The 23725-nt window shown below is 63.6% G+C and overlaps 2 protein-coding genes across 2 annotated transcripts; both read left to right on the top strand.

Moving 5' to 3' along the window:
* Window positions 1-3802, top strand: TM9SF1 (transmembrane 9 superfamily member 1). Its single transcript, XM_067314968.1, is given in 5 exon segments — window positions 1-317; window positions 319-360; window positions 1117-1876; window positions 2395-2668; window positions 3320-3802. Coding segments are annotated over 5 exon segments (1779 nt in total). The 5' UTR covers window positions 1-11; the 3' UTR covers window positions 3717-3802.
* Window positions 3803-4796: 994 nt separating this feature from the next.
* Window positions 4797-23531, top strand: LOC136995174 (importin-4-like). Its single transcript, XM_067314977.1, has 20 exons — window positions 4797-4921; window positions 5632-5718; window positions 6737-6816; window positions 6916-6957; window positions 7771-7900; window positions 8737-8919; window positions 9734-9799; window positions 10642-10743; window positions 11596-11679; window positions 12959-13132; window positions 15425-15478; window positions 15925-16034; window positions 17445-17553; window positions 18248-18371; window positions 18622-18735; window positions 19165-19278; window positions 20604-20712; window positions 21957-22066; window positions 23207-23339; window positions 23482-23531. Exons 1-19 carry the CDS (start codon window positions 4853-4855, stop codon window positions 23224-23226), a joined length of 1881 nt encoding a protein of 626 aa, XP_067171078.1. The 5' UTR covers window positions 4797-4852; the 3' UTR covers window positions 23227-23339; window positions 23482-23531.
* The last annotated feature ends 194 nt before the right edge of the window (window positions 23532-23725 follow it).

Below are 23725 nucleotides of genomic sequence, written 5' to 3'. Positions count from 1 at the left end.
CCGCCCCCGCCATGGGGCCCCGCCCCCTGCTCCTGCTGGCCCTGGCGTGGGCGGGGACGGGGGCGGCGCCGGGCCGCTACGCCCCCGGCGACCCCGTGCCCCTCTACGTCAACACCGTGGGGCCCTACCACAACCCCGGCGAGACCTATGGCTACTACGCCTTGCCCGTGTGCCGCCCGGGGGCGGGGCCAGGGCGAGGGGGCGGGGGGGGCCCCGCCCCGGGGTCCCGCCCCCTCGCCTTGGCCCCGGCCCTGGCCCTGGGCGGCGGCGACTGCATGGCTGCCTCCCTCTACCGCATCCGCTTCCGCCACGACGCCCCCCCGCGCCCCGCTCTGCACCCTGGAGCTCGGCCCCGACGAGGTGAGGGCAGGGGGGCGGGGCTGAAAGGTGGGGGGGAGGGGCCAGGACGCCTGGGCCTGCTGTGGGGCAGAAGGGGGCAGCGGGTAGACCTGATGGCCAACATGGGAGCTTGATGTGGGGACAGATTTGGGGCCCAGGTGCCTGGGTTCTGGGTGGGGGGGGCGGAGCCAGGATGCCCGGGGTCCTGCTAGGGGGTGGGGCCAGGACGCCTGGGCCCACGGGGCGGGACCCAGATGCCTGGATCCGCTGTGGAGCAAAGGGGGCAGCGGGTAGACCTGATGGCCAAGGTGGGAGCTTGGTGTGGGGAGGGATTTGGGGCCCGGATGCCTGGGTCCTGGGTGGGAGGGCGGAGCCAGGACACCTGGGGTCCTGCTAGGGGGCGGGGCCAGGACGCCTGGGCCCATGGGGCAGGGCCCAGACGCCTGAGCCTGCTGTGGGGCAGAAGGGGGCAGCGGGTAGACCTGATGGCCAAGGTGGGAGCTTGGTGTGGGGAGGGATTTGGGGCCTGGATGCCTGGGTCCTGGGTGGGGGGGCAGAGCCAGGACGCCTGGGGTCCTGCTAGGGGGCGGGGCCAGGACACCTGGGTCCCATCCCAGGCTGGGGGAAGGGCACCGGGATGCCTGGGCCCCTCCCGGAAGGCCAAAGGTGGAGGAGAAGGTAGACCTGGCCTCCGGGTTGGGTGAAGCCGGGTAGGGAGCACCCACACCCGGACGCCTGGGCCCCTTTCTGCCCCCCTTCCCCCCCCCCCCCCCGCAGGTGGCGCAGCTGCGGGCGGCCGTGGAGGCCCTCTACTACTTCGAGTTCGTGGTGGACGAGCTGCGGGTGCGGGGCTTCGTGGGGGCGGTGGAAGAGGGCGGCCTCCCGCCCCACGGCCGCCGCCTCGGCCTCTGGACCCACCTCGACTTCCACCTGGCCTGGCGGGGCGACCGCGTGGTGGCCGCCAACCTCAGCACGGGCGCCGCCCGCCCCCAGGGCCTACCCCCGGGCCCCTTGGCCCTCACCCACACCTACGGGGTGCGCTGGAGCCGGGCGCCGGCGGGGCGGGGCCAGCGGCAAGCCGCCGCCCCCCACCGCCCCCCGCCCCCCGACCTCCACCGCTTGGCTTTGCTCAACGGCGCCGTCCTGGTGGCCCTGCTGGGCGGTTTCGTGGCCGTGGTCCTCCTGCGGGTGCTGCGCACCGAGGGGGCGCCCGCCGGCGGCGAGGCCGAGGCGGCGGCCATCTTGGAGGACCCCGACGGCGGCTGGAAAGCCGTGCGGGGCGACGTCTTCCGGCCGCCTCCTTGGCCCGGGCTGCTCAGCGCCTTGCTGGGCGCCGGCTGCCAGCTCTTGGCCTTGGCGGGAGCCGGGCTGGCGCTGGGCGGGGCCGGGGGGCGGGCCGCCGCCTGGGCGGGGCCACCACCCTCCTCTACGCTCTCACGGCCCCCCCCCGCTGGCTACGTGGCCGGCGGCCTCTACCGCCGCCTCGGCGGGCGCCGATGGGTGGCCAACGGGGTGCTCACCAGCGGCGTCTTCGCCGGTGAGGGGCCCCCTCTAGGGGGTGTTTGGTCTCTATGGGTCCCCTCTGGTCTCTCTTGGTTGGGCTGGACTCTATGGTCCCCGTTGGGTGCCCCTGGGGGTGTTTAGTCTCTATGGGGCCCTTCTGGTCGCTCTTGGTTGGGCTGGGCTCTATGGTCCCCGTTGGGTGCCCTTGGGGGTGTTTAGTCTCTATGGGGCCTTTCTGGTCACTCTTGGTTGGGTTGGGCTCTATGGTCCTTCTCTACAGAGCCTTTTGGATGGGTGAGGCCTCTCTGGTGCTTCTTGGATGTGTCTCTATGGTCCCTGGGTGGAAACGTGGGAGGACTCTTGGGCGGAGGCCTCTCCGGTGTCCCTTGGGGGTGTCTCTATGGTCTCCAGGGAGAAACGTGGGGGGTGAGGCCTCTCTGGTGCCCCTTGGGGGGGTTTTCTCTGGTCCCTGGGGGGAAACGTGGAGGACCCTTGCGGGGGAGGCCGCTCTGGTGCCTCTTGGAGGTGTCTCTACGGTCGGCCGCCCCGCAGGGCCCTTCTTCGCAACCTGGAGCGTGGTGAACGCGGTGCACTGGGCCCACGGCTCCACCCGGGCGCTGCCGGCTGCCGCCGGGGGGCTGCTGCTGGCCGCGTGGCTCCTCGTGGGCCTCCCCCTGGTCCTCCTGGGCGCCGCCGCCGGGCGCAGCCGGGCCGGCCCCCTCGAGGCGCCCGGCCGCACCAAGAGCGTCGCCCGGCCCATCCCGCCCCAACCCTGGTACCGGGCCGCCCTGGTCCACGCGGTGGTCGGCGGCTTCCTCCCCTTCAGGTGAGTCCTCCCCGGCATCCCCAGGGCCTCTCTGGAGCGTCTACGTCAGTCTTTATGGTCCCTGGAGGTAGCTGGGCCTGTCTGGAGCATCTAGGCAAGACTCTATGGGCCCCGCTGGGTCTTTCTGTACTGCCTAGGTGAGACTCTATGGTCCCCAGAGGTGGCCAAGCCTCTCTGGAGCATCTAGGAGAGACTCTATGGGCCCTGCTGGGTCCTTCTGTACAGCCTAGGCAAGACTCTATGATCCCTGGAGATGATCAGGCCTCTCTGGAGTGTCTAGGTGGGACTCTATGGTCCCTGGTGGGTCTTCTATACCATCTAGGTGGGACTCTATGGTCCCTAGAGATAGTTGGGCCTCTCTGGAGCCTCTAAGTGAGACTTTGTGGCTTCTGGTGGGTCTTCTATACCTTCTAGATGAGACTCTATGCTTCCTAGAGATACTTGGGCCTCTCTGGAGCCTCTAAGCGAGACTCTGTGGCCCCTGGTGGGTCTTTCCATGACACCTAGGTGAGACTCTATGATCCCTAGAGGTAGTTGGGCCTTTCTGGCATCTCTAGGCAAGACTCTATGGCCCCCAGCAGGTCTTTCCATGCCGTCTAGGCAAGACTCCATGGTCTAACGTGTCCCCGTTCCCCCCCCACCCCCAACCAGCGCCATCTCGGTGGAGCTCTACTACGTCTTCGCCACGGTGTGGGGCCGGGAGCCGTACGCCCTCGACGGCGGCGTCCTCGCCTGCGTCTTCGCCATCCCCCTGGCCGTGGGCGCCTGCCTCTCGGTGGCCCTCACCTACTTCCAGCTCTCCGGGGAGGACTACCGGTGGTGGTGGCACTCGGCGCTGAGCACCGGCTCCACCGGCCTCTTCCTCTTCCTCTACGCTCTCTTCTACTACTGCTGCCGCTCCAACATGTCCGGGCCGGTGCAGACGGTGGAGTTTTTCGGCTACTGCCTCCTGGCGGCCTACGCCGCCTCCCTCATGGTGGGCACCGTCGCCTTCTTCGCCTCCTTCAAGTTCATCCGCTACATCTACGTCAACCTCAAGATGGACTGAGGTGGAGCCTGGGCGGCGGGGCAAGATGGCCGCTGCGGTGGCAGCGGTCTCGGCCGGGCGGTTGCTCCCGCCGAGGTGGCCGCTCCCGCTGCCTGTTGTGCGCCAGAGGCGTGGCCGGGCTGCCCAAGATGGCCGCCTTCACCCGCCCCAGGCGGCCATCAGGTCTGCCCAAGATGGCCACCCGGCCCCTCCACCGGCAACCGCTCAAGATGGCCGCCCCCGTGACGGCATCCGTTGGGTGAGGCTGCTTCAGCGCCCCCCCCCCCCACATTTCCCCTCCCCCTTGCTGGGACGGGCCACCTCCCATTGGCTGGCATTGGCCAATCAGGACGCGGGGCCGGTAACCCCTCCCCGGCTCTCCATCGAGGCCTCTCTGCACAGTCTAATTGAGTCTCTATGGTCCCCCTAGGCCATTGGGATCTCTCTAGGCTGCCTAGAGGTGTCTCCATGGTCCACCTAGGCCATGGGGGTCTCTCTGGGCTGCCTAGGGGGGTCTCTATGGTCCCTGCAGGCAGGCAGGCCTGTCTGGACGGTCTAGTTGGGTCTCTATGGTCTCTGTACGCCCCCCTGGAGGCCTTTCCGGACTGTCTAAACGAGCCTCTATTGTCCCCATAGGCCATGGAGACCGCTCTGGACCCTCAAGGTGAGTCTCTATGGTCCTCGCAGGCGGGTGGGCCTCTCTGGACGGCCTGGTCGGGTCTCTGTGGTCGCCGCAGGCCGCTCTGGAGCCTCTAGGCGAGTCTCTATGGTCCCCGGGGGTCTGTGTGATCCCGGAGGGCCTGGGGGGGGCGGGGCTTGGGGGGGAGCTCTCTGATTGGTCGCTCCGTGTCGGCGCCGGGAGCAGCGTTTGGTAATAAAAAAGGTGGAAAAAACACGTTTCTGAGTGAGTGGGGGGGGGGGGGAGGAGGTGTCCGGGGGAGGGGCCCAGGCGTCCTGGCCCCGCCCCCTTGCGCAGACCCCGCCCCGCGGCGCCCTGAGGCGAGCGAGACGCGGGTCCTCCGCGGCGGCCGGAAGGGCCGGAAGCGCCGCTGCGGCGGCCGGAAGTGGCGGCTCGGCTGCTCCGGGCCCCTCGTGCCCGGTGTCTCCGCGTCCCCCCCCCCTCCCCCCCCCCCCCCGGGGGCCGCTGCGGCTCCGCGATGGCGGCGCCCGAGCTGGAGCGAATCCTGGGCGAGTTGCTGGAGCCCGACAGCGGCCGCATCCGCCGGGTAACGGGGCCCCGGCGTCCGGGAGAAGGGGCCCAGGCGTCCGGGGAAGGAGAAGGGGCCCAGGCGTCCGGGAAAAGGGGCCCAGGCGTCCGGGGGAAGGGGCCCAGGCGTCCGGGGAAGGAGAAGGGGCCCAGGCGTCCGGGAAAAGGGGCCCAGGCGTCCGGGTGAAGGGGCCCAGGCGTCCGGGTGAAGGGGCCCAGGCGTCCGGGGGAAGGGGCCCAGGCGTCCGGGGGAAGGGGCCCAGGCGTCCGGGGAAGGAGAAGGGACCCAGGCGTCCGGGTGAAGGGGCCCAGGCGTCCGGGTGAGGGGCCCAGGCGTCCGGGAGAGGGGCCCAGGCATCCGGGAGAGGGGCCCAGGCGTCCGGGAAGGGGCCCAGGCGTCCGGGAAGGGGCTCAGGCATCCGGGAAGGGGCCCAGGTGTCCGGGAAAGGGGCCCAGGCGTCCGAGTGAAGGGGCCCAGGCGTCCGGGAGAAGGGGCCCAGGCGTCCGGGGAGGGGCCCAGGCGTCCGGGGAAGGGGCCCAGGCGTCCGGGAGAGGGGCCCAGGCGTCCGGGAGAGGGGCCCAGGCGTCCGGGTGAAGGGGCCCAGGCGTCCGGGTGAAGGGGCCCAGGCGTCCGGGAGAGGGGCCCAGGCGTCTGGGAATGGGCCCAGGCGTCCGGGGAAGGGGCCCAGGCGTCCGGGCCCCGCCCCCATTCTAACTCCGCCCCCGCAGGCCACCGCCCGCCTCCGCGAGGCCTTCGCCGACCCCGAGACCCCGACCCGCCTCAGCCTCCTCCTCGCCGCCTCCCCCCGGCCTCAGGTGGGACCTCCGACGGCCCATGATGCTCTGCGACGGTTTCGGGGGCCTCCCCCCGCCCTTCCCGCGCCGTCGTCGTCGGTTTCGGGACCCCCCAAATCTTCCGTGTCGGTTTCGAGACCCATCTCGCGCCTGTAACGTCGGTTTCGAGGCTCCGTTGAACCTTTTTTTTGCCTGTTTCGAGGCCCCCCCCGTACTTCCTAGGTCAGTTTTGGGGCTGCCCGAAACCTTCTCCATCGGTTTCAAGCTCCCCCTCGACCCTCCGCGTTGGTTTTGGGACCCCCCCGAACCTTCCTCGTCTGTTTCAAGCCCTTTTCAAACGCCGCGTGTCGGTTTCAAGGCCCCCCCTTGCACTTCCCGTGTCGGTTTTGGGGTCTTTTGAGGGATTTTTTGGTAGTTTCGAGGTACCCTGAATCTCCTGTGTCGGTTTTGAGCTGTTATTTGCACTTTTAGTGTCGGTTTCAAGGTTCCCCACGTTTTTCTCAGGTCGTTTTCACGGTCCTGCTGATTCTCCGTGTGAGTTTCAAGCTCCCCCCCGCTTTTCCCCGTCGGTTTCGGGGCCCCTTGCCGGTTTTGAGACCTATTTTGTTCCTTTCGTGTCAGTTTCAAGGCCACCCCCGACCCTTTCCGTCAGTTTTTGGGGTCCCCCTCGCGCTTCCCGTGTAGGTTTCGAGGCCCGTTTTGTTCTCCTTGTCGGTTTTAAGGCGCCCCAGAATCTCCTGGATGGTTTTTAGTTGTGTGTGAGTTTCGAGCCCCCCCAGCGTCCTCCTTATTTGTCGGTTTCTAGTTTCCCCTCGATTCTTCCGTGTCAATTTTGAGACCCTGCAACCGTCTCCGTGGGTTTCAAGACGCCCTTGAGCTTCTTGTCGGTTTCAAGACCCCCCGTGTCGGTTTCGAGACCCCCCCTCGCTCCCTTCTCGTCGGTTTCGAGCCCCCTCCCTACTCCCCTTGCTCATCTCGTGGCCCCGCCCCCCCCGGCGGTTTTGGCCCCGCCCCCCGACGCCTCTCCCCTCCCCCGCAGGTGCGCCAGCTGGCGGCGGTGCTGCTCCGGCGCCGGCTCCTGGGGCGCTGGCGGCGCCTGGATCCCGGCCTGCGCCAGAGGTGGGTGCCCGGGGGGCGGGGCTAAGGGGTCGCGGGGGGGCGGGGCAAGATGGCGGCGGGGGCGGGGCTAACGCCGGGCCTTTCTCCCACCCCCCGCAGGCTCCCGGCGCTGCTGGCCGAGGCCCTGGAGCGGGAGACGGAGTGAGTGCGGCGCCTCCCCCCACCCCCCCCCCGAATCGCGGCGGTTTCGGGATCCCCCAAATCGCGGCGGTTTCGGGATCCCCCGAATCGTGGTGGTTTCGGGGTCCCCCCCAGATTGTGGCGGTTTCAGGATCCCCCCCAAATCACGACGGTTTCGAGATCCCCCAAATAGTGGCAGTCTCAGGATCCCCCCCCCAAATCCTGGCGGTTTCATGATCCCCCCCCCAGATCGTGGTGGTTTCAGGATCTCCTGAATAGAGACGGTTTCGGGATTCCCCCCCCCCCCAATCGTGGCGGTTTCGGGATCCCCCCCCAATCCTGGCGGTTTCAGGATCCCCTGAATAGAGGCGGTTTTGGGATCCCCCCCCAAATAATGGTGGTTTCATGAGCCCCCCCAAATCCTGGCGGTTTCGGGATCCCCTGAATAGGGACGGTTTCAGGACCCCCCCCAAATCATGGTAGTTTCAGGATCCCCCCCAAATCCTGGCGGTTTCATGATCCCCCCCCCAAATCACGGCGGTTTCGGGATCCCCCGAATAGGGGAGGTTTCAGGATCCCCCCCCCCCAAATCCTGGCAGTTTCATGATCCCCCAAATAGCGGCAGTTTCAGGGTCCCCCCCAAATCGTGGCTATTTTGGTATCCCTCAGCGGCGGTTTTGGGACCCCCCCACCAAGATCACAGCAGTTTTAAGACTCTCCCAAATCCTGGCAGCTTGAACCGCGCAAATTCCCTATTTTGGCGGTTTCAAGCACCCCCCAAATTCCCCCTCGCGGCGGTTTCGAACCCCCCCCCATGTCCGTCCCCCCCTGCAGGCGCGCGGTGACGGTGGCCCTGGCCCAGCTGGCCGCCCTGGTGCTGCGCCGGGGGGGCCTGAGCGCCTGGGGGCCCCTCGGCACCTGGCTCCAAGCGGCCGCCCAGGACCCCCGACCCCCCCGCCAGGAGGTAGGTACAAAAAACGGCGGTTTCAAGACCCCCCCCTACATCCCATTTCCCCTCCAATTGCCCCTGGGGGTCCTGGGGGGTGGTTTCGAGGCCCCCCCGTGACCCATGTTTGTTTCTTGAATCATCAAGGTCGTTTAGAAAAGGGATAAATTTAAGATGAAAAATTATAAATGACAGTTTCAAGGCCCCCCCATGCCCCATTTTTTTCTCTAATTACCCCCAAGGGGGTGCTGGGGTGCAGTTTCGAGGCTCCCCCCACCCCATTCCCCCCCCAAGTTGTCCCCGTGGGTCCCAAGGGGGCAGTTTCGAGGCTCCCCCCACCCTATTCCCCCCCCAAGTTGTCTCTATGGGTCCCAAGGGGGCAGTTTCGAGGCTCCCCCCACCCCATTCCACCCCCCAGTTGTCCCTATGGGTCCCAAGGGGGCAGTTTCGAGGCTCCCCCCACCCCATTCCCCCCCCAAGTTGTCCCCGTGGGTCCCAAGGGGGCAGTTTCGAGGCTCCCCCCACCCTATTCCCCCCCCAAGTTGTCTCTATGGGTCCCAAGGGGGCAGTTTCGAGGCTCCCCCCACCCCATTCCACCCCCCAGTTGTCCCTATGGGTCCCAAGGGGGCAGTTTCGAGGCTCCCCCCACCCCATTCCCCCCCCAAGTTGTCCCCGTGGGTCCCAAGGGGGCAGTTTCGAGGCTCCCCCCACCCTATTCCCCCCCCAAGTTGTCTCTATGGGTCCCAAGGGGGCAGTTTCGAGGCTCCCCCCACCCCATTCCACCCCCCAGTTGTCTCTATGGGTCCCAAGGGGGCAGTTTCAAGGCTCCCCCCACCCCGGTTCCCTCTCCGCAGGCGGCCCTGCTGGTGCTGAGCGCCGCGGTGGTGACGGCCCCCGAGGCGCTGGCGCCCCACGGCCCCGCGCTCGTCGCCCTCTGCCGGGCCGCCCTGGACCCCGCCGCGGCCCCCCCTGGCCCCATGGCTGCCGCCCTCCGGGCCTTGGGGGGGCTGGCGGCCATGTTGGGCGACACCCACACGGTGAGAGAGGCTTCGGTGCCCCCCCGGGGGGCGGTTTCGGGGCTCCCCTTCCGCCTCAAAATGGCGGTTTCGGGGCCCCCCGTGCTCCAAAACGGTGGTTTCGGGGAACCCAAGATGGCGGCTTTGGGGGGGGGGCGTTTCCCTCAAAATAACAGTTTTAAGGCTCCCCACTTTTAAATAGCTTCAGATTTCTCTAAAACAGCAGGTTTTCCCCCCCAAAAAATGCTGTTTCTTTTGGGCTAGCCCGGAATAGCGGTTTCGAGTTACCCCAAAACACTAGTTTTTGCACCTAAAACGGTGAGTTTCGGGTCTTCCGACAAAAGGGTTTTAGGTTTCATCAAAATAATAGTTTTAGGTTGTCCCAGAATAGCACTTCTTGTCATCAAAATGGTCTTTTTTGGGCAATTTAAAGTAGTTTTGAGGTTTGTCCAAAATAGCGGTTTTCGAGTTTTTTCAAAACATCAGTTCTTATTTTTAAAATGTGTTTCTTTGATTCAGAATAAAAGCTTCGATAACTGTTTATAAATAATACTTTTAGTGCTTTTTAAAATAACAGTTTTTACAATTAAATGGGTGTTTTGGGGTCTGTCGAAATAGCGGTTTTGAGGTTTTTGGCAAAAGAGCGGTTTCAAGGCTCCCCCCCAAAGTTCTAGGGTTTTTTGGGCGTTTTTTTGGCGGGCGAAAACGGCACTTTTAGGACCCCGAGAACAGCGATTCTCGCGTCTTGCCCAAAATCGCCCTTCCGCAGCCCGAAAATGGGGGTCTTGGCGGTTTCGGGACCCCCCCGACCCCTCTGTTTTCCCCTCCCCACCAGGAGCTGCTCCGGTTGCTGGTCCCCGACGTCTTGGCTGCCCTCGAGAAGCTACTTGCTGCTGATGAGGTGGGTCTGGGGGGGAAATCCACGATTTTGGGGTCTTTTTGGCTGTTTCAGGGGATCCCTGGAAGTTTCAAGGCTGCCCTGGGCTATTTTGGGCTGTTTCCGGGCCTTTTGGGGCCATTTCAGGGTCTTTTAAGAGATTTTGTTGTTTTTAATGTGTTTTCAAGTAATTTTGGGGCTCCTACAACAATTTTTGGGAGGTTTTGGGGGGGCGTTCGGGCCATTTTTAACTATTTTTGGTGGTTTCGAGGTGGCCCCTTGCTTCGTCGCTTGGGATTTTAAGGGGCCCCAAAGCATTTTGGGGAGTTTCAGCGTGTTTTGGGGGTATTTTGGGCTGTTCTGAGCGTTTTTGGTGCTTTTGGGGGGCTCCTGAGCTGGGTTTGGGGTGCACCAGGACCGTTTTGGGGCATTTTGGAGCTGTTTTGGCGGTTTCTAGGAGTTTTGGGGAGTCTTTTGGCTGTTTTGGGGTGCTAGTGGCCATTTTGGGGGCGTCATGGGGTTTTTTAAGGGTTTTTGGTGGTTTCGAGCCCCCGCGGCGGTTTCGGGGCCCCCCCCGGGCCGTTTTGGGGTCCCCAAGGTGATTTTTGGGGCTGTTCTGGGCTTTTTTAAGGGGATTCTTGGCGGTTTCGGGGCTCCCCTGGTGGTTTCAAGGCCCCCCGCCCCCGGTCAGGGACGTTTCTGGGTGTCCCAGGGTGGTTTTGGGGAGCCCTGAGGCCGTTTTTGGGGCCTCCGAGGTCGTTTTTGGGGCATCCTGAGCGGTTTGGGGGGTTTCTCGGCAGTTTCGGGGCCCCCCCCCCCGGCGGTTTCGGGGCCCCTCCGGCAGTTTCGGGTTCCCCCCACCGCAGGCGCTGGCGGCCGAAGCCCTGGAGGTGCTCGACGAGTTCCTGGAGGCCGATCCGGCTGCTGTGACCCCTCACCTCCGACCCCTGCTCGACCTCTGCCTCCAGGTGACCCCGGGGAAGGGGCCCAGGCATCCGGGAAAAGGGCCCAGGCGTCCGGGAGAGGGGCCCAGGCGTCCGGGAAAGGGCCCAGGCGTCCGGGAGAGGGGCCCAGGCATCCGGGAGAGGGCCCAGGCGTCCGGGAGAGGGGCCCAGGCATCCGGGAGAGGGGCCCAGGTGTCTGGGGAAGGGGCCCAGGTGTCCGGGAAAAGGGGCCCAGGCGTCCGGGGAAGGGACCCAGGCGTCCGGGAGAAGGGGCCCAGGTGTCCGGGAAAAGGGACCCAGGCGTCCGGGGAAGGGGCCCAGGCGTCCGGGAAAAGGGGCCCAGGCGTCCGGGAAAAGGGGCCCAGGCGTCCGGGAAGGGGCCCAGGCGTCCGGGGAAGGGGCCCAGGCGTCCGGGAAAAGGGGCCCAGGCGTCCGGGAGAAGGGGCCCAGGCGTCCGGGAAAGGGGCCCAGGCGTCCAGGGAAGGGGCCCAGGCGTCCGGGTGAGGGGCCCAGGCGTCCGGGTGAGGGACCCAGGCGTCCGGGGAAGGGCCCAGGCGTCCGGGAAAAGGGGCCCAGGCGTCCGGGTGAAGGGGCCCAGGTGTCTGGGTGAGGGGCCCAGGTGTCCGGGAAAAGGGCCCAGGCGTCCGGGTGAGGGGCCCAGGCGTCCGAGGGGCCCAGGCGTCCGGGGAAGGGGCCCAGGCGTCCGGGTGAAGGGGCCCAGGCGTCCGGGGAAGGGGCCCAGGCGTCCGGGGAAAGGGCCCAGGCGTCCGGGAGGGGCCCAGGCATCCGGGAGGGGCCCAGGCGTCCGGGAAAAGGGGCCCAGGCGTCCGGGTGAGGGGCCCAGGCGTCCGAGGGACCCAGGCGTCCGGCCCGCAGGTGGGAGGTGACCCCAGCCGAGGTGACGCCGTTCGCTCCAGGGCTTTGGCCACCGTCGCCTTCGTGGCCCAGCGACGCCCCAAGGTGAGTCGGGGGGGGGGAACTGGGAGGTACTGGGTTGTACTGGGAAGCACTGGGAGGGCACTGGGGGGTTATGGGGGGATAGTGGGGGGTACTGGAGTATGGTGGAGGTTACTGGGGGGGCACTGGTTTATACTGGGGTGGCACTGGGGGGTACTGGGCTATATTGGGAAGAGCATATGGCCATACTGGGAGGTACTGGGGGAGCACTGGATTATACTGGAAGGGCCTGGGAGTTCACTGGACTATACTGGGGGGCAATGGGGGGTACTGGGGGACACTGGGACACACTGGGGTGGCATGAGGGGGGCACTGGATGGGTACTGGGGGGCACTGGGACATACTGGGGTAGCATAAGGGAGACACTGGGCTATACTGGGGGTCACTGGGGCATACTGGGAGAGTCTTGGGCTATACTGGGGGGGACTGGGAGGCACTGGGACATACTGGAGTGGCACTGGGGGTGTGTTGGGCTATACTGGGGGCCACTGGGATATACTGGGAGGGCTCTGAGAGGGATCTGGGCTATAGTGGGGCTCACTGGGGTATACTGGGAGCTACTGGGTTATACTGGGGGGCACTGGGGCATACTGGGATGGTGCTGGGGATGCTCTGGGCTATACTGGGGGGGTGTTGGGGCATACTGGGGGATCCTGGGCTATACTGGGGGGTACTGGGGGGCACTGGGCCATACTGGGATGGTGCTGGGGGTGCTCTAGGCTATACTGGGGGGGCACTGGGACGTATTGGGGGAGTCCTGGGCTATACTGGGGGATACTGGGGTATTGTTATGGGTACTGGGAGGGCACTGGGACATACTGGGGGAGACTGGGATGCACTGGGGCATACTGGGATGGTACTGGGGGGGTGTTGAGTTATACTGGGGGGCAGTGGGGTATACTGGGAGAGCACTGGGGGGGAATAAGGCTATAGTGGGGCTTACTGGGGTATACTGGGAGGTACTGGGTTATACTGGGGGGCACTGGGGCATACTGGGGTGGCACTGGGGGTGCTCTGGGCTATACTGGGGGGGTGTTGGGGCCTACTGGGGGGGTCCTGGGCTATAGTGGGGGGTACTGGGAGGCACTGGGACATACTGGGGGGGACTGGGAGGCACTGGGGCATACTGGGGGGGCACTGGGGGGGCACTGGGACATACTGGGGGGGTCTTGGGCTATACTGGGGGGTACTGGGATATACTGGGAGGGGGTTTGGGCAGTCCATGCTGGTCCATACTGGTCCATACTGGTCCGTACTGGTCCGTACTGGTCTGTACTGGTAGGCGCTGCTGCGGGGGGGGCTGCTGCCCCCGCTGCTGGGGGGACTCCTGGGCCCCCTGTGCGCCGCCCCCCCGCCCGGGCGCCCCGACCCCGAGGACGAGGAGGACGAGGAGGAGGAGGAGGGCGGCGAGGCCGAAGGCTCCGGCGGCACCAGCCCCCGGCACGCCGCCGCCCAGGTGAGCCCCGAAACGGGGCCGAAACGCCCCGAAATAGGGCGAAACGCCCCGAAACGGGGCCAAAACGCCCCAAAATGGGGCCGAAACACCCCAAAATAGGGCAAAACGCCCCGAAACGGGGCCGAAACGCCCCGAAATGGGGGCAAAATGCCCCAAAATAGGGCAAAACGCCCCGAAACGGGGGCGAAACGGCCTGAAATGGGGCCGAAACACCCCAAAATATGGCAAAACGCCCCGAAACGGGGGTGAAACTCCCCGAAATGGGGCCGAAACACCCCAAAATGCCCCAAAACGCCCCAAAACTGGGGCAAAACACCCCGAAACGGGGCCGAAACAGAGCTGAACCACCCCAAAATGGGGCGAAACACCCCTAAAACACCCCAAAATGGGGACGAACCTCCCCGAAATGGGGTGAAATGCCCCCAAACTGACCCAAAACGCTCCCAAATGGGGCAAAACACCCCGAAACGGGGGTGAAATGCCCCAAAATGCCCCAAAATGGGGCTGAAACACCCCAAAATAGAGAAAATGCCCTGAAATGGGCCCAAACGCGCCCAAACGGGACCGAAATGCCCCCAAATGCCCCAAAACACCCCAAAACGGGGAGCAACCACCCCGAAATGGGGTGAAATGCCCCAAAATGACCTGGAAGGGGGCCACTATGGGCCAAAACGGGGCCGAAACATCCTGAAATGGGGCAAAACGCCCCCAAATGCCCCAAAGCGGGGCCAAAACACCCCAAAATAAGACAAACCGCCCCAAAATGGGGCCAAAACGCCCCCAAATGCTCCAAAACTCTCTGAAATGGGGGCAAAATGCCCCGAGAATGCCCTGAAACGGGGCTGAAACACCCCAAAGTAGGGCAAAACACCCCAAAACGGGGGCAGAATGCCCCAAAATACCCCAGAATGGGGCCAAAACGCCCCGAAATGGGACAAAATGCCCCAAAACAGGACCAAAATGGACTGAAGCGCCCCGAAATGGGCAAAATGCCCCCAAATGACCCCAAACTCCCCAAAACGGGGTCAAAATGAGCCAAAATGCCCCCAAATGCCCTGAAACAGGGCCAAAACACCCTGAAATGCGGCCAAAATGGGCAGAAATGCCCTGAAACGGGACCAAACGCCCCGAAATGGGGCCGAAACACCCCAAAATGGGCCTAAAATGCCCTCAAATGCCCCAAAACGGGGCTGAAATGCCCCAAAATGGGGCAGAACACACCAAAATGCCCCAAAATGGGGCTGAAACCTCCCAAAATGGGGCCAAAATGGGCCCAAACACCCTGAAATGCCCCAAAATGCCCCAAAACGGGGCCAAAATGCCCCCAAGTGCCCTGAAACGGGGCTGGAACGCCCTGAAATGGGCCAAAACGCCCCAAAATGCCCCGAAATGGGGCTGAAACACCCCAAAACGGGCCGGAATATCCCCAAAATGCCTCAAAATGTAGCCGAAACACCCCCAAAACGGGCCAAAATGCCCCAAAACGGGGCCGGAACACCCCAAAAGGGGAACAAAACGCCCCAAAACGTCCTGAAACAGGCCAAAACGCCCCAAAACACCCCAAAATGCATCAAAACAGCCCGAAAAGGGGTTGAAAAGCCCCAAAACACGGCCCGAACCCCGGAATGTCCAAAACGCCCCAATTTGGGGTTTTCCCCCCATTTTGGGATCTTCTACCCCATTTCGGCCTTTTTTTTGCGCCTTTTGGGATTTTTTGTCTCTTTTTGAGTTTTTTTTTCTCCTCTGTTTGAGGTGAATTTCTCTAGTTTTGGGTCCTTTCCAATTTTAAAAGTTTTTCGTTTAGTTTTGGGCTGTTTTTCCCCACTTTGGAACAATTTTGCCCCCTTTTGGAGCGATTTTCCCCCCATTTTGGGATGCTCTTCGCCGTTTTGGGGCAGTTTTGCTCCCTTTCACTTTTTTTTCCTTTTCTTTTGAGATTTTCTTGCTCCGTTTGGGGTAAATTTTTCCCCTTTTAGGTTACCCCTAATTTTAGAGACTTTTTGTTTCATTTTGGGTTGTTTTCCCCCTTTTGGATGGAATTTTGTCCCATTTTGGATGGATTTTGCCCCGTTTCGGAGGCGATTCCCCCCCCCCCCCCCCCTCCATTTTGGGGCCGTTTCCCCCCCCGTTTTGGGGCCGTTTCCCCCCGTTTTGGGGCCGTTTCCCTCCGTTTTGGGGCCGTTTCCCCCCCGTTTGGGGGCTCCCCCGGCCTCCGGGGCCGCCGCCGCGTTTTGGGGTGAAATCGGGGCGTTTTGGGTCCGCCCTGACCCCCCCCCCCCCCGGTTCCCGCAGGCCCTCGACGTCCTGGCCCAGGCGCTGCCCCCCGAAAAGCTGCTGCGGCCCCTGGTGCGTTTGGGGCGATTTGGGGGGATTTGGGGGGGCGTTTTGGGGGTTATTTGGGGTTTTCTGGAGTTACTTGTTTTTTGGGTTTTTTTTGGGGGGGTATTTGGGGGGTTTTGGGGGGATTTGGGGTCCCTGGGGGGATTTTGGGGGGTAATTTGGGGGATTTTGGGGTCCCTGGGGGGGATTTGGGGTAATTTGGGGGGGTTTTGGGGTCCCTGGGGGGGATTTTGGGGTAATTTAGGGGGGATTTGGGGTCCCTGGGGGGTATTTGGGGTTGGGTGGGTATTTGGGGGGGGGGGGGTCGGGGGTTCCTGGGGGGGCGGGGCGGATTTGGGGGCGTTTTGGGGCATCTCCTCTTTTTTCGAGAGGGTGTTTGGGGTTGTTTTTCCGGGTGTTGTTTTGGGGGGTGTCCTGGTTTCGGGGTGCCCCTGACCCCCCCCCCCCGGTAGCTGCCGCTGCTGGAGCCGCTTTTGGGGAGCCCCCGGCCCCCCGCCCGCAAGGGGGGGCTGCTGGCGCTGGGGGCGCTGGCCGAGGGTTGCGGGGAGCACCTGCGCCGGCGGTGAGTCCTCCGGCGGCCCCGCGACACCCGCGGCTACACCCGGCGCCCCCCAAAATACCCCCCCCCGCATCCCCCCCCCAAAAAAAACCCCATATCACCCCAAAATACCCTTATGTCACCCCAAAATACCCCCGTGTCGCCCCAAATTACCCCCCCCGGCGCCGCCGCCGGTGTCAGTCGGAGGCGTCACCCGGTGTCACCCCCGGAGTGACCCCCGAAACGCCCGTCTTGTGCCCCGAAACACCCCCGAACGCCCTCGTTTCACCCCAAATACCCTGTTGTCACCCCCAAATACACCCCGTTGCCCCCAGATACCCCCCTCCTGCCCCTAAGTACCCCAGTTTCACCCCAAATACCCCCGTGTCACCCTGAAATGCCCTAATTTCACCCCAAATGCCCCATTGTCACCCCCAAGTGCCCTGTATTGCCCCAAAATGCCCCTTTGCTGCCCCAAAATACCCCAATTTTGCCCCCAAATACCCCAGCGTCACCCTGAAATGCCCTGATTTCACCCGTAAATGTCACCCCAAAACACACTCCTGGTGCCCCGAAATGGGGGTGTTGGGTGGTGTTTTGGGGTGCTTTGGAGGTATCTGGGGGTATCTGGGAGTGTTTGGGGGTGTTTCTGGGGTATTTGGGGGTACATTAGGTGTACCTGGCTGTATTTTGGGGGTGTTTGGGGGTATTTGGGGGGTATCTAGGTGAATTTTGGGGGTACTTTGGGTGTTTTGGGGGGTGTCCAGGAGTATTTGGGGGCTGTCTGGGTGTATTTTGAGGGTATCGAGGCATATTTTGGGGGTGTTTGGGTGTATTTTGGGGGTGCTTGAGGGTACTTTGGGAGTATCCAGGAGTCGTTTGGGGGCATCCGGGTGTATTCTAGGGGTGTTTGGGTGTATTGGGGGGATGTTCAGGGATATTTGGAGGGTATTGAGTATTTTGGGGGTGTTTGGGGGTGTTTTGGCGTATTCAGGAGTCTTCGGGTGTATTTTGGGGGTGTTTTGTTGTATTTTGGGGGTATTCTGGGGGTATTAAGAAGCATTTTGTGTATTTTGGGGTATTTGGAGTGTGTTTTGGGGGTGTTGGGGTGTATTTTGGGGGTGCTCGTGTGTATTTGGGGGTATTTTGGGGGTGTTCGGGTGTGTTTTGGGGTGTTTTGGGTGTGTTTGGGTGTATTTGGGGGGTGTTAAGGGTATTTTGGGGTATTTTGGGGGTGTCCGGGTGTATTTTGGGGGTGTTTGGGTGTGTTTGGGGGGTGTTCGAGTGTATTTTGGGATGTCTGGGGGTATTTTGGGGGTGTTCGGGTGTATTTTGGGTGTATTTTCGGGGTGTTTATGGGGCGGGGGGGTCCCAGGGGTGCCAGCCGTGGGCCCCACGGGTGACACCCCCCCTCCTGCCCCCCCCCCGGCGCAGGTACCTGGCTCCGGCGCTGCGGGTGCTGCGGGGGGGCCTGGGCGACGCCGAGGGCCCCGTGCGGGGGGCAGCTGCCTGCGCCCTGCGCCGCCTCGCCCCCTGCCTGCAGGTGCCGCCCCGCCGCGGGCACTGGGAGGGCACTGGGGGGCACTGGGAGGGACTGGGAGGGGACTGGGAGGGGACTGGGAGGGCTCGTGGGGGCTACTGGGATGCAGTGGGAGAGACTGGGATGCACTGGGAGAGACTGGGAGGCACTGGGAGGGGACTGAGGGCTACTGGGATGCACTGGGAGGGGACTGGGATGCACTGGGAGGGGACTGGGGGAGACTGGGAGAGGACTAGGGGGCACTCAGAGGCTCTGGGGGGCACCGGGGGTGACTGGGAGGGCACTGGGGGCTACTGGGATGCACTGGGAGGGACTTGGGTGCTACTGGGAGGTGCTGGGAGGCACTGGGAGGGGACTGGGGCCTACTGGGAGGGACTTGAGAGCTACTGGGAGGTGCTGGGGGCTACTGGGAGGCACTGGGAGGGCTCTGGGGGCTACTGGGATGCACTGGGAGGGGACTGGGAGGTGATGGGAGGGCTACTGGGAGGCACTGGGAGCTACTGGGAAGCACTGGGTTATACTGGGAGGGTTCTGGGTCCATCCTGGGAAGCCCTGGGCTATACTGGGGGGCACTGGGAGGGCTCGGAACCACACTGGGACATTCTGGGCTATACTGGGAGTCCCCACACGGGCGTCGTGGGCTACTTCAGTCTGTACTGGTTTATACTGGTCTATACTGGTTTATACTGGGGGGCAGCCGGAGGCGGCGACGCTGGCGGGGGAGATGCTGCCGACGGCGCTGGCGGCCCTGGAGGACCCAGGAGTCCGGGAGGCTCCGGCCAAGGCCTGGTACATCCTGGAGAGTCTCCTCGAGTGCCTTGGTAGGGGCCCAGGCGTCCGGGAAAAGGGGCCCAGGTGTCCAGGAAGGGGCCCAGGCGTCCGGGAAAAGGGGCCCAGGCGTCCGGGTGAAGGGGCCCAGGTGTCCAGGAAGGGGCCCAGGTGTCCGGCAAAAGGGGCCCAGGCGTCCGGGAAAGGGGCCCAGGCGTCCGGGGAAAGGGCCCAGGCGTCTGGGAAAGGGGCCCAGGCGTCCGGCTGAAGGGACCCAGGCGTCCGGGCGCTCTCTGCCCCCAGGCGAGGGAGTGGGGCCCTTCCTGCCCTTGGTGCTGAGGGTCGTTTTGGGGGTCCTGGACCCCCCCGGATCCGACCGGAGCTTGGAGCTGGCGCTCAGCACCCTCTGCACCCTCGGTGAGTGACCCCGAACCCCCCCGGGACCCCCAGAACCCCCCCAAATCCCCCCTGGGGACCCCCCAAATCCCCCCCAGACCCTCAAAATCCCACCTGGGACCCCCAAAAATCTCCTGGGACCCCAAAATTTCTCTCTGGGACCCCCAAAATCCCCATGGGGACCCCAACATCCCCCAGAGACCCCCAAAATCTTCTCTGGGACCCCCCAAATCCCTTTGGGACCCCCCTAATTTTGGGGACCCCCCCCCAAAATCCCCCAAGACCCCCCAAAATCCCCCCTGGGACCCCAAAATCCCCCTTTGCACCCCCAGATACCCCCTGGGACCCCCCAAAACCCCTCTGAGACCCCCCAAAATCTCCCCCATGGGGTGGGGTCCAGAACCCCCCCCCCGGGTTTCGGGGCGCCCCCCTGACCCCCTCCCAAAACAGCCTCGGAGGCCGGGGAGCAGCTGCGGCCCCACGCGGGCCCCATCCTGGCGGCGCTGAGCCCCCTCCTGCGCCCGGGACCCCCCGAGACCCGACCCAGGCGGCTGCAGGCTCTCGGTGAGACGGGGGAAGGGGCCCAGGCGTCCGGGAGAGGGGCCCAGGCGTCCGGGGAAAGGGACCCAGGCGTCCGGGAAAGGGCCCAGGCGTCCAGGAAGGGGCCCAGGCGTCCGGGGAGGGAGGGGCCCAGGCGTCCGGGAGAGGGGCCCAGGTGTCCGGGAGAAGGGGCCCAGGCGTCCAGGTGAAGGGGCCCAGGTGTCCGGGAAAGGGCCCAGGCGTCCGGGAGAGGGGCCCAGGCGTCCGGGAAAAGGGCCCAGGTGTCCGGGAAAAGGGCCCAGGCGTCCGGGAGAGGGGCCCAGGCGTCCGGGGAAAGGGACCCAGGCGTCCGGGGAGGGAGGGGCCCAGGCGTCCGGGGAGGGAGGGGCCCAGGCGTCCGGGAGAGGGGCCCAGGCGTCCGGGAGAGGGGCCCAGGCGTCCGGGGAAAGGGACCCAGGCGTCCGGGAAAAGGGCCCAGGCGTCCGGGAGAGGGGCCCAGGCGTCCGGGAGAAGGGGCCCAGGCGTCCGGGGAGGGAGGGGCCCAGGCGTCCGGGAGAGGGGCCCAGGCGTCCGGGAGAGGGGCCCAGGTGTCCGGGAAGGGGCCCAGGTGTCCGGGACAAGGGCCCAGGTGTCCGGGGAAGGGGCCCAGGCGTCCGGGAGAGGGGCCCAGGCGTCCGGGAGAAGGGGCCCAGGCGTCCGGGAGAGGGGCCCAGGCGTCCGGAAAAAGGGGCCCAGGCGTCCGGGAGAGGGGCCCAGGCGTCCGGGAGAAGGGGCCCAGGTGTCCGGGAGAGGGGCCCAGGCGTCCGGGAAAGGGGCCCAGGCGTCCGGGAGAGGGACCCAGGCGTCCGGGAAGGGGCCCAGGCGTCCGGGAAGGGGCCCAGGTGTCCGGGGAAAGGGGCCCAGGCGTCCGGGAAAGGGGCCCAGGTGTCCGGGAGAGGGGCCCAGGTGTCCGGAAAAAGGGGCCCAGGCGTCCGGGAGAGGGGCCCAGGTGTCCGGGAGAAGGGGCCCAGGCGTCCAGGAGAGGGGCCCAGGCGTCCGGAAAAAGGGGCCCAGGTGTCCGGGAGAAGGGGCCCAGGTGTCCGGGAGAGGGGCCCAGGCGTCCGGGACAAGGGGCCCAGGCGTCCGGGAAAGGGGCCCAGGCGTCCGGGAGAGGGACCCAGGCGTCCGGGAAGGGGCCCAGGCGTCCGGGAGAGGGACCCAGGCGTCCGGGACAAGGGGCCCAGGCGTCCGGGAAAGGGGCCCAGGCGTCCGGGAGAGGGGCCCAGGTGTCCGGGAAGGGGCCCAGGCGTCCGGGACAAGGGCCCAGGCGTCCGGGCGAGGGACCCAGGTGTCCGGGCGCCCTCCCGCAGAGGTGCTGGGCGCGCTGGGTCCCGGGGCCGGCGACCGTCTCGTCCCGGCGCTGGAGCTGGGGCTGGAGCTGGCGCTGGAGGAGGACGAGCCCGAGGGCCGGCGGGTGCTGTGAGTGTCCCCGGAGCCCCAAATCCCCCCCCGAGACCCCCCAAGACCCTCTAATAGCCCCTAATACCCTCCTAATACCCCCCACGATCCCTCAGTAACCACCTAATAGATCCTAATGCTCTCTAATATCCCTTTAATAGCTTTTATTAGCTCCTAATAACACTCTAATAACTGCTGATTTTCACTAATGGCTCTTACTAGTTCTTAGTAGTCTCTAATAGTATCTTTATAGCCATTAATACTCTTCTAATAGCCATTAATATCACTGTAATAGCCCTTAATAGCCTTTAATAATCTCTAATAGATTATGTGGCTCTTAGTAGCCTTTAGTAGTCTTTAATAGTATTTTTATAGCCACTAATAGTATTCTAATAGCCACTAATATCGCTCTAATAGCTCTTAATAGCTTTTAATAATCCTTAATACACTATGAGTAGTCTTTAATAGCCCTAATAGCTTCTAATATTTTTCTAGTAGCTCCTAATAGTCCCCTAATAGCTTTTAATTTTCTGTAATAGCTCTTACTATCCCTTTAATAACCCCTAGTATCACTCTAATAGCTTTTAATAGCTTGTTGCATGCTTAGTAGCCCATAATAGTTCTTTAATGGTTGTTAGTATTCTTTATTGACCCTTAATATTCCCTAAATAATCTTTAATATTCATTTAATGAGTCTTTATATTTTCCTAATAATTCTAAATATTCCTGTAATAACTTTTAATAACTATTAATAACTTTTAATAACTCTTAATAATTGCTAATAGAGCCTAATAGCTCTCTAATAGCTGTTAATTCTTCTTTATGGCACTTAATCGCCCTTAATACCCCCCTAATAGCTCCTAGTGGCTCCTAACAGCTCCTAACACCCCCGAATATACACAAATATTTCATTAATAATTATCGTTAACCCTTAATACTTCCCTAATACTGCGTAATACTCCCTAATATTTTCCTAATAGACTCTACGGTCCTTTAATAGATGCTAATAGCCCACTAATGCTTTCTTAATACTTCGCTAATAGACCTTAATGGGCACTAATAGTCTCCTAATAGCTCTTTAAGAGCCCCCCCCATGCTGTTTCAGACCCTCTGATACCCTCTAGAGCACTTAATACCCCCCTAATACTGCCCCCTACCCCTTAATACCCCCGGGACCCCCTAATACCCCCCTAATACCCCCTTAATACCCCCGGGACCCCTTAATACCCCCCTAATACCCCGGGCCCCCCCGTTTTGCCCCGCAGGTACGGGCTGGTGGGGGCGGCGGCGGCGGCGCTGGGCGACGACCTGGGCCCCCTCCTGCCCCCGCCTGGTCCCCGTGCTGCTGGGGGCGTTGCGGCGGCCCCCCGCCCCGGTGAGTGCTCGTTCTGGGGGAGGCGGGAGCCTCGGGGGGCTTGAAACCCCCAAAATCGGCCTCGGGGGGGCTTGAAACCCCCAAAATCCACCTGGGGGGGGCTTGAAACCCTCAAAATCCACCTTGGGGGGCCTTGAAACCCCCCAAATCCACCTTGGAGGGGACTGGAAACCCCTGAATCCATTTTGGGGGGGCCTTGAAACCCCCCAAATCGATCTCAGGGGGCCTTGAAACCCCCAAAATCCACCTTGGGTGGCTTTAAAACCCCTAAAATCCATTTTGGGGGGCCTTGAAACCCCCCAAATCGATCTCAGGGGGCCTTGAAACCCCCCAAATCCACCTTGGGTGGCTTTAAAACCCCTAAAATCCGTTTTGGGGGGCCTTGAAACCCCCCAATCTGTCTGGGGGGGAGGCTGGAAACCCCCAAAATGTGTCCTGAAGGGGGGGGGGGATAAAAACAGCCCAAATCCATCTCGGGGGGGGGGGGGAGGGCCTTGAAACATCCAAAATTCATTTTTTTTGGGAGGGTCTTGAAACCTCCAAAACCTGTTTGGGGGGGGGGGTTTGAAACTACCAAAATCCACCGTGAGGGTGGCCTGGAAACCCACCAAATCCACCTGGGAGTCCTGGAAACCCCCAAATTCACCTTGGGAGGCCTTGAAACCCCCAAAATCCACCTAGGGGGGGCTTGAAACCCTCAAAATCCACCTCGGGGGGCTTTTGAACCCCCCCCCAAATCAGCCTCAGGGCGGCCTTGAAACCCCCTAAAAAAAAAATCTATTTTGGGGGGGCCTTGAAACCCCCAAAATCCACCGGGGGGGGGGGGCCTTGAAACCCCCCAAATCCATTTTGGGTGGCCTTAAACCCCCAAATCCATTTGGGGGGGGCCTTGAAACCCTCAAAATCCACCTTGGGGGGGGCCCTTGAAACCCCCTAAAAAAAAGATCTGTCTTGGGGGGGCCTTGAAACCCCCCAAATCCACCTTGGGGGGGACTGGAAACCCCCAAAAATCACCTTGGGGGGGGCCTTGAAACCCCCAAAATCCGCCCCCGGGGGCCCCCGAAACCATCAATATTCTTCCCCGTTCGCCCCCAAACCGCTGACCCCGCCCCCTTCTCCCCCCCCCCGGGCCCCGCCCAGGCGGCCTCGGCGACGCCTGATTCGTCCTGCTCTTCGACGACGATGACGACGACGATGATGCGGACGAGGGGGCGGAGCCGATGGACGAGGACGGGGGCGGCGCCCAGGAGGAGGAGGAGGAGGAGCTTGTGGAGTGAGAGAGGGGGTGGGGCTACGGGGGTGGGTGGGGCTCTGCTGGGGTTGGGGGCGGGGGCCCCGGTGCTGACCCCGCCCCCCTCTTCTCTGGCCCCGCCTCCTCCCCCCCAGGGGTGGAGGTGGGCGGAGCCTACGCCCAGGAGCTGGAGGAAGCCTGCGAGGCCCTGGGGGAGGTCGCCGAGCACTGCGGTAACTGGGAGCACTGGGAGGGACTGGGAGGGGTAACTGGGAGGGACTGGGGGTAACTGGGAGCACTGGGGGGATGGGAGCACTGGGAGGGACTGGGAGGGGTAACTGGGAGGGACTGGGAGCACTGGGAGGGACTGGGAGAGGTAACTGGGAGCACTGGGAGGGACTGGGAGCACTGGGAGGGGTAACTAGGAG

This window comes from Apteryx mantelli, chromosome 39, assembly GCF_036417845.1.
Source record: "Apteryx mantelli isolate bAptMan1 chromosome 39, bAptMan1.hap1, whole genome shotgun sequence".
In the NCBI taxonomy this organism is placed as follows: domain Eukaryota; kingdom Metazoa; phylum Chordata; class Aves; order Apterygiformes; family Apterygidae; genus Apteryx; species Apteryx mantelli.
Note: the sequence above shows the minus strand (reverse complement) of the source record. Positions and strands in the feature narration are given on the sequence as shown.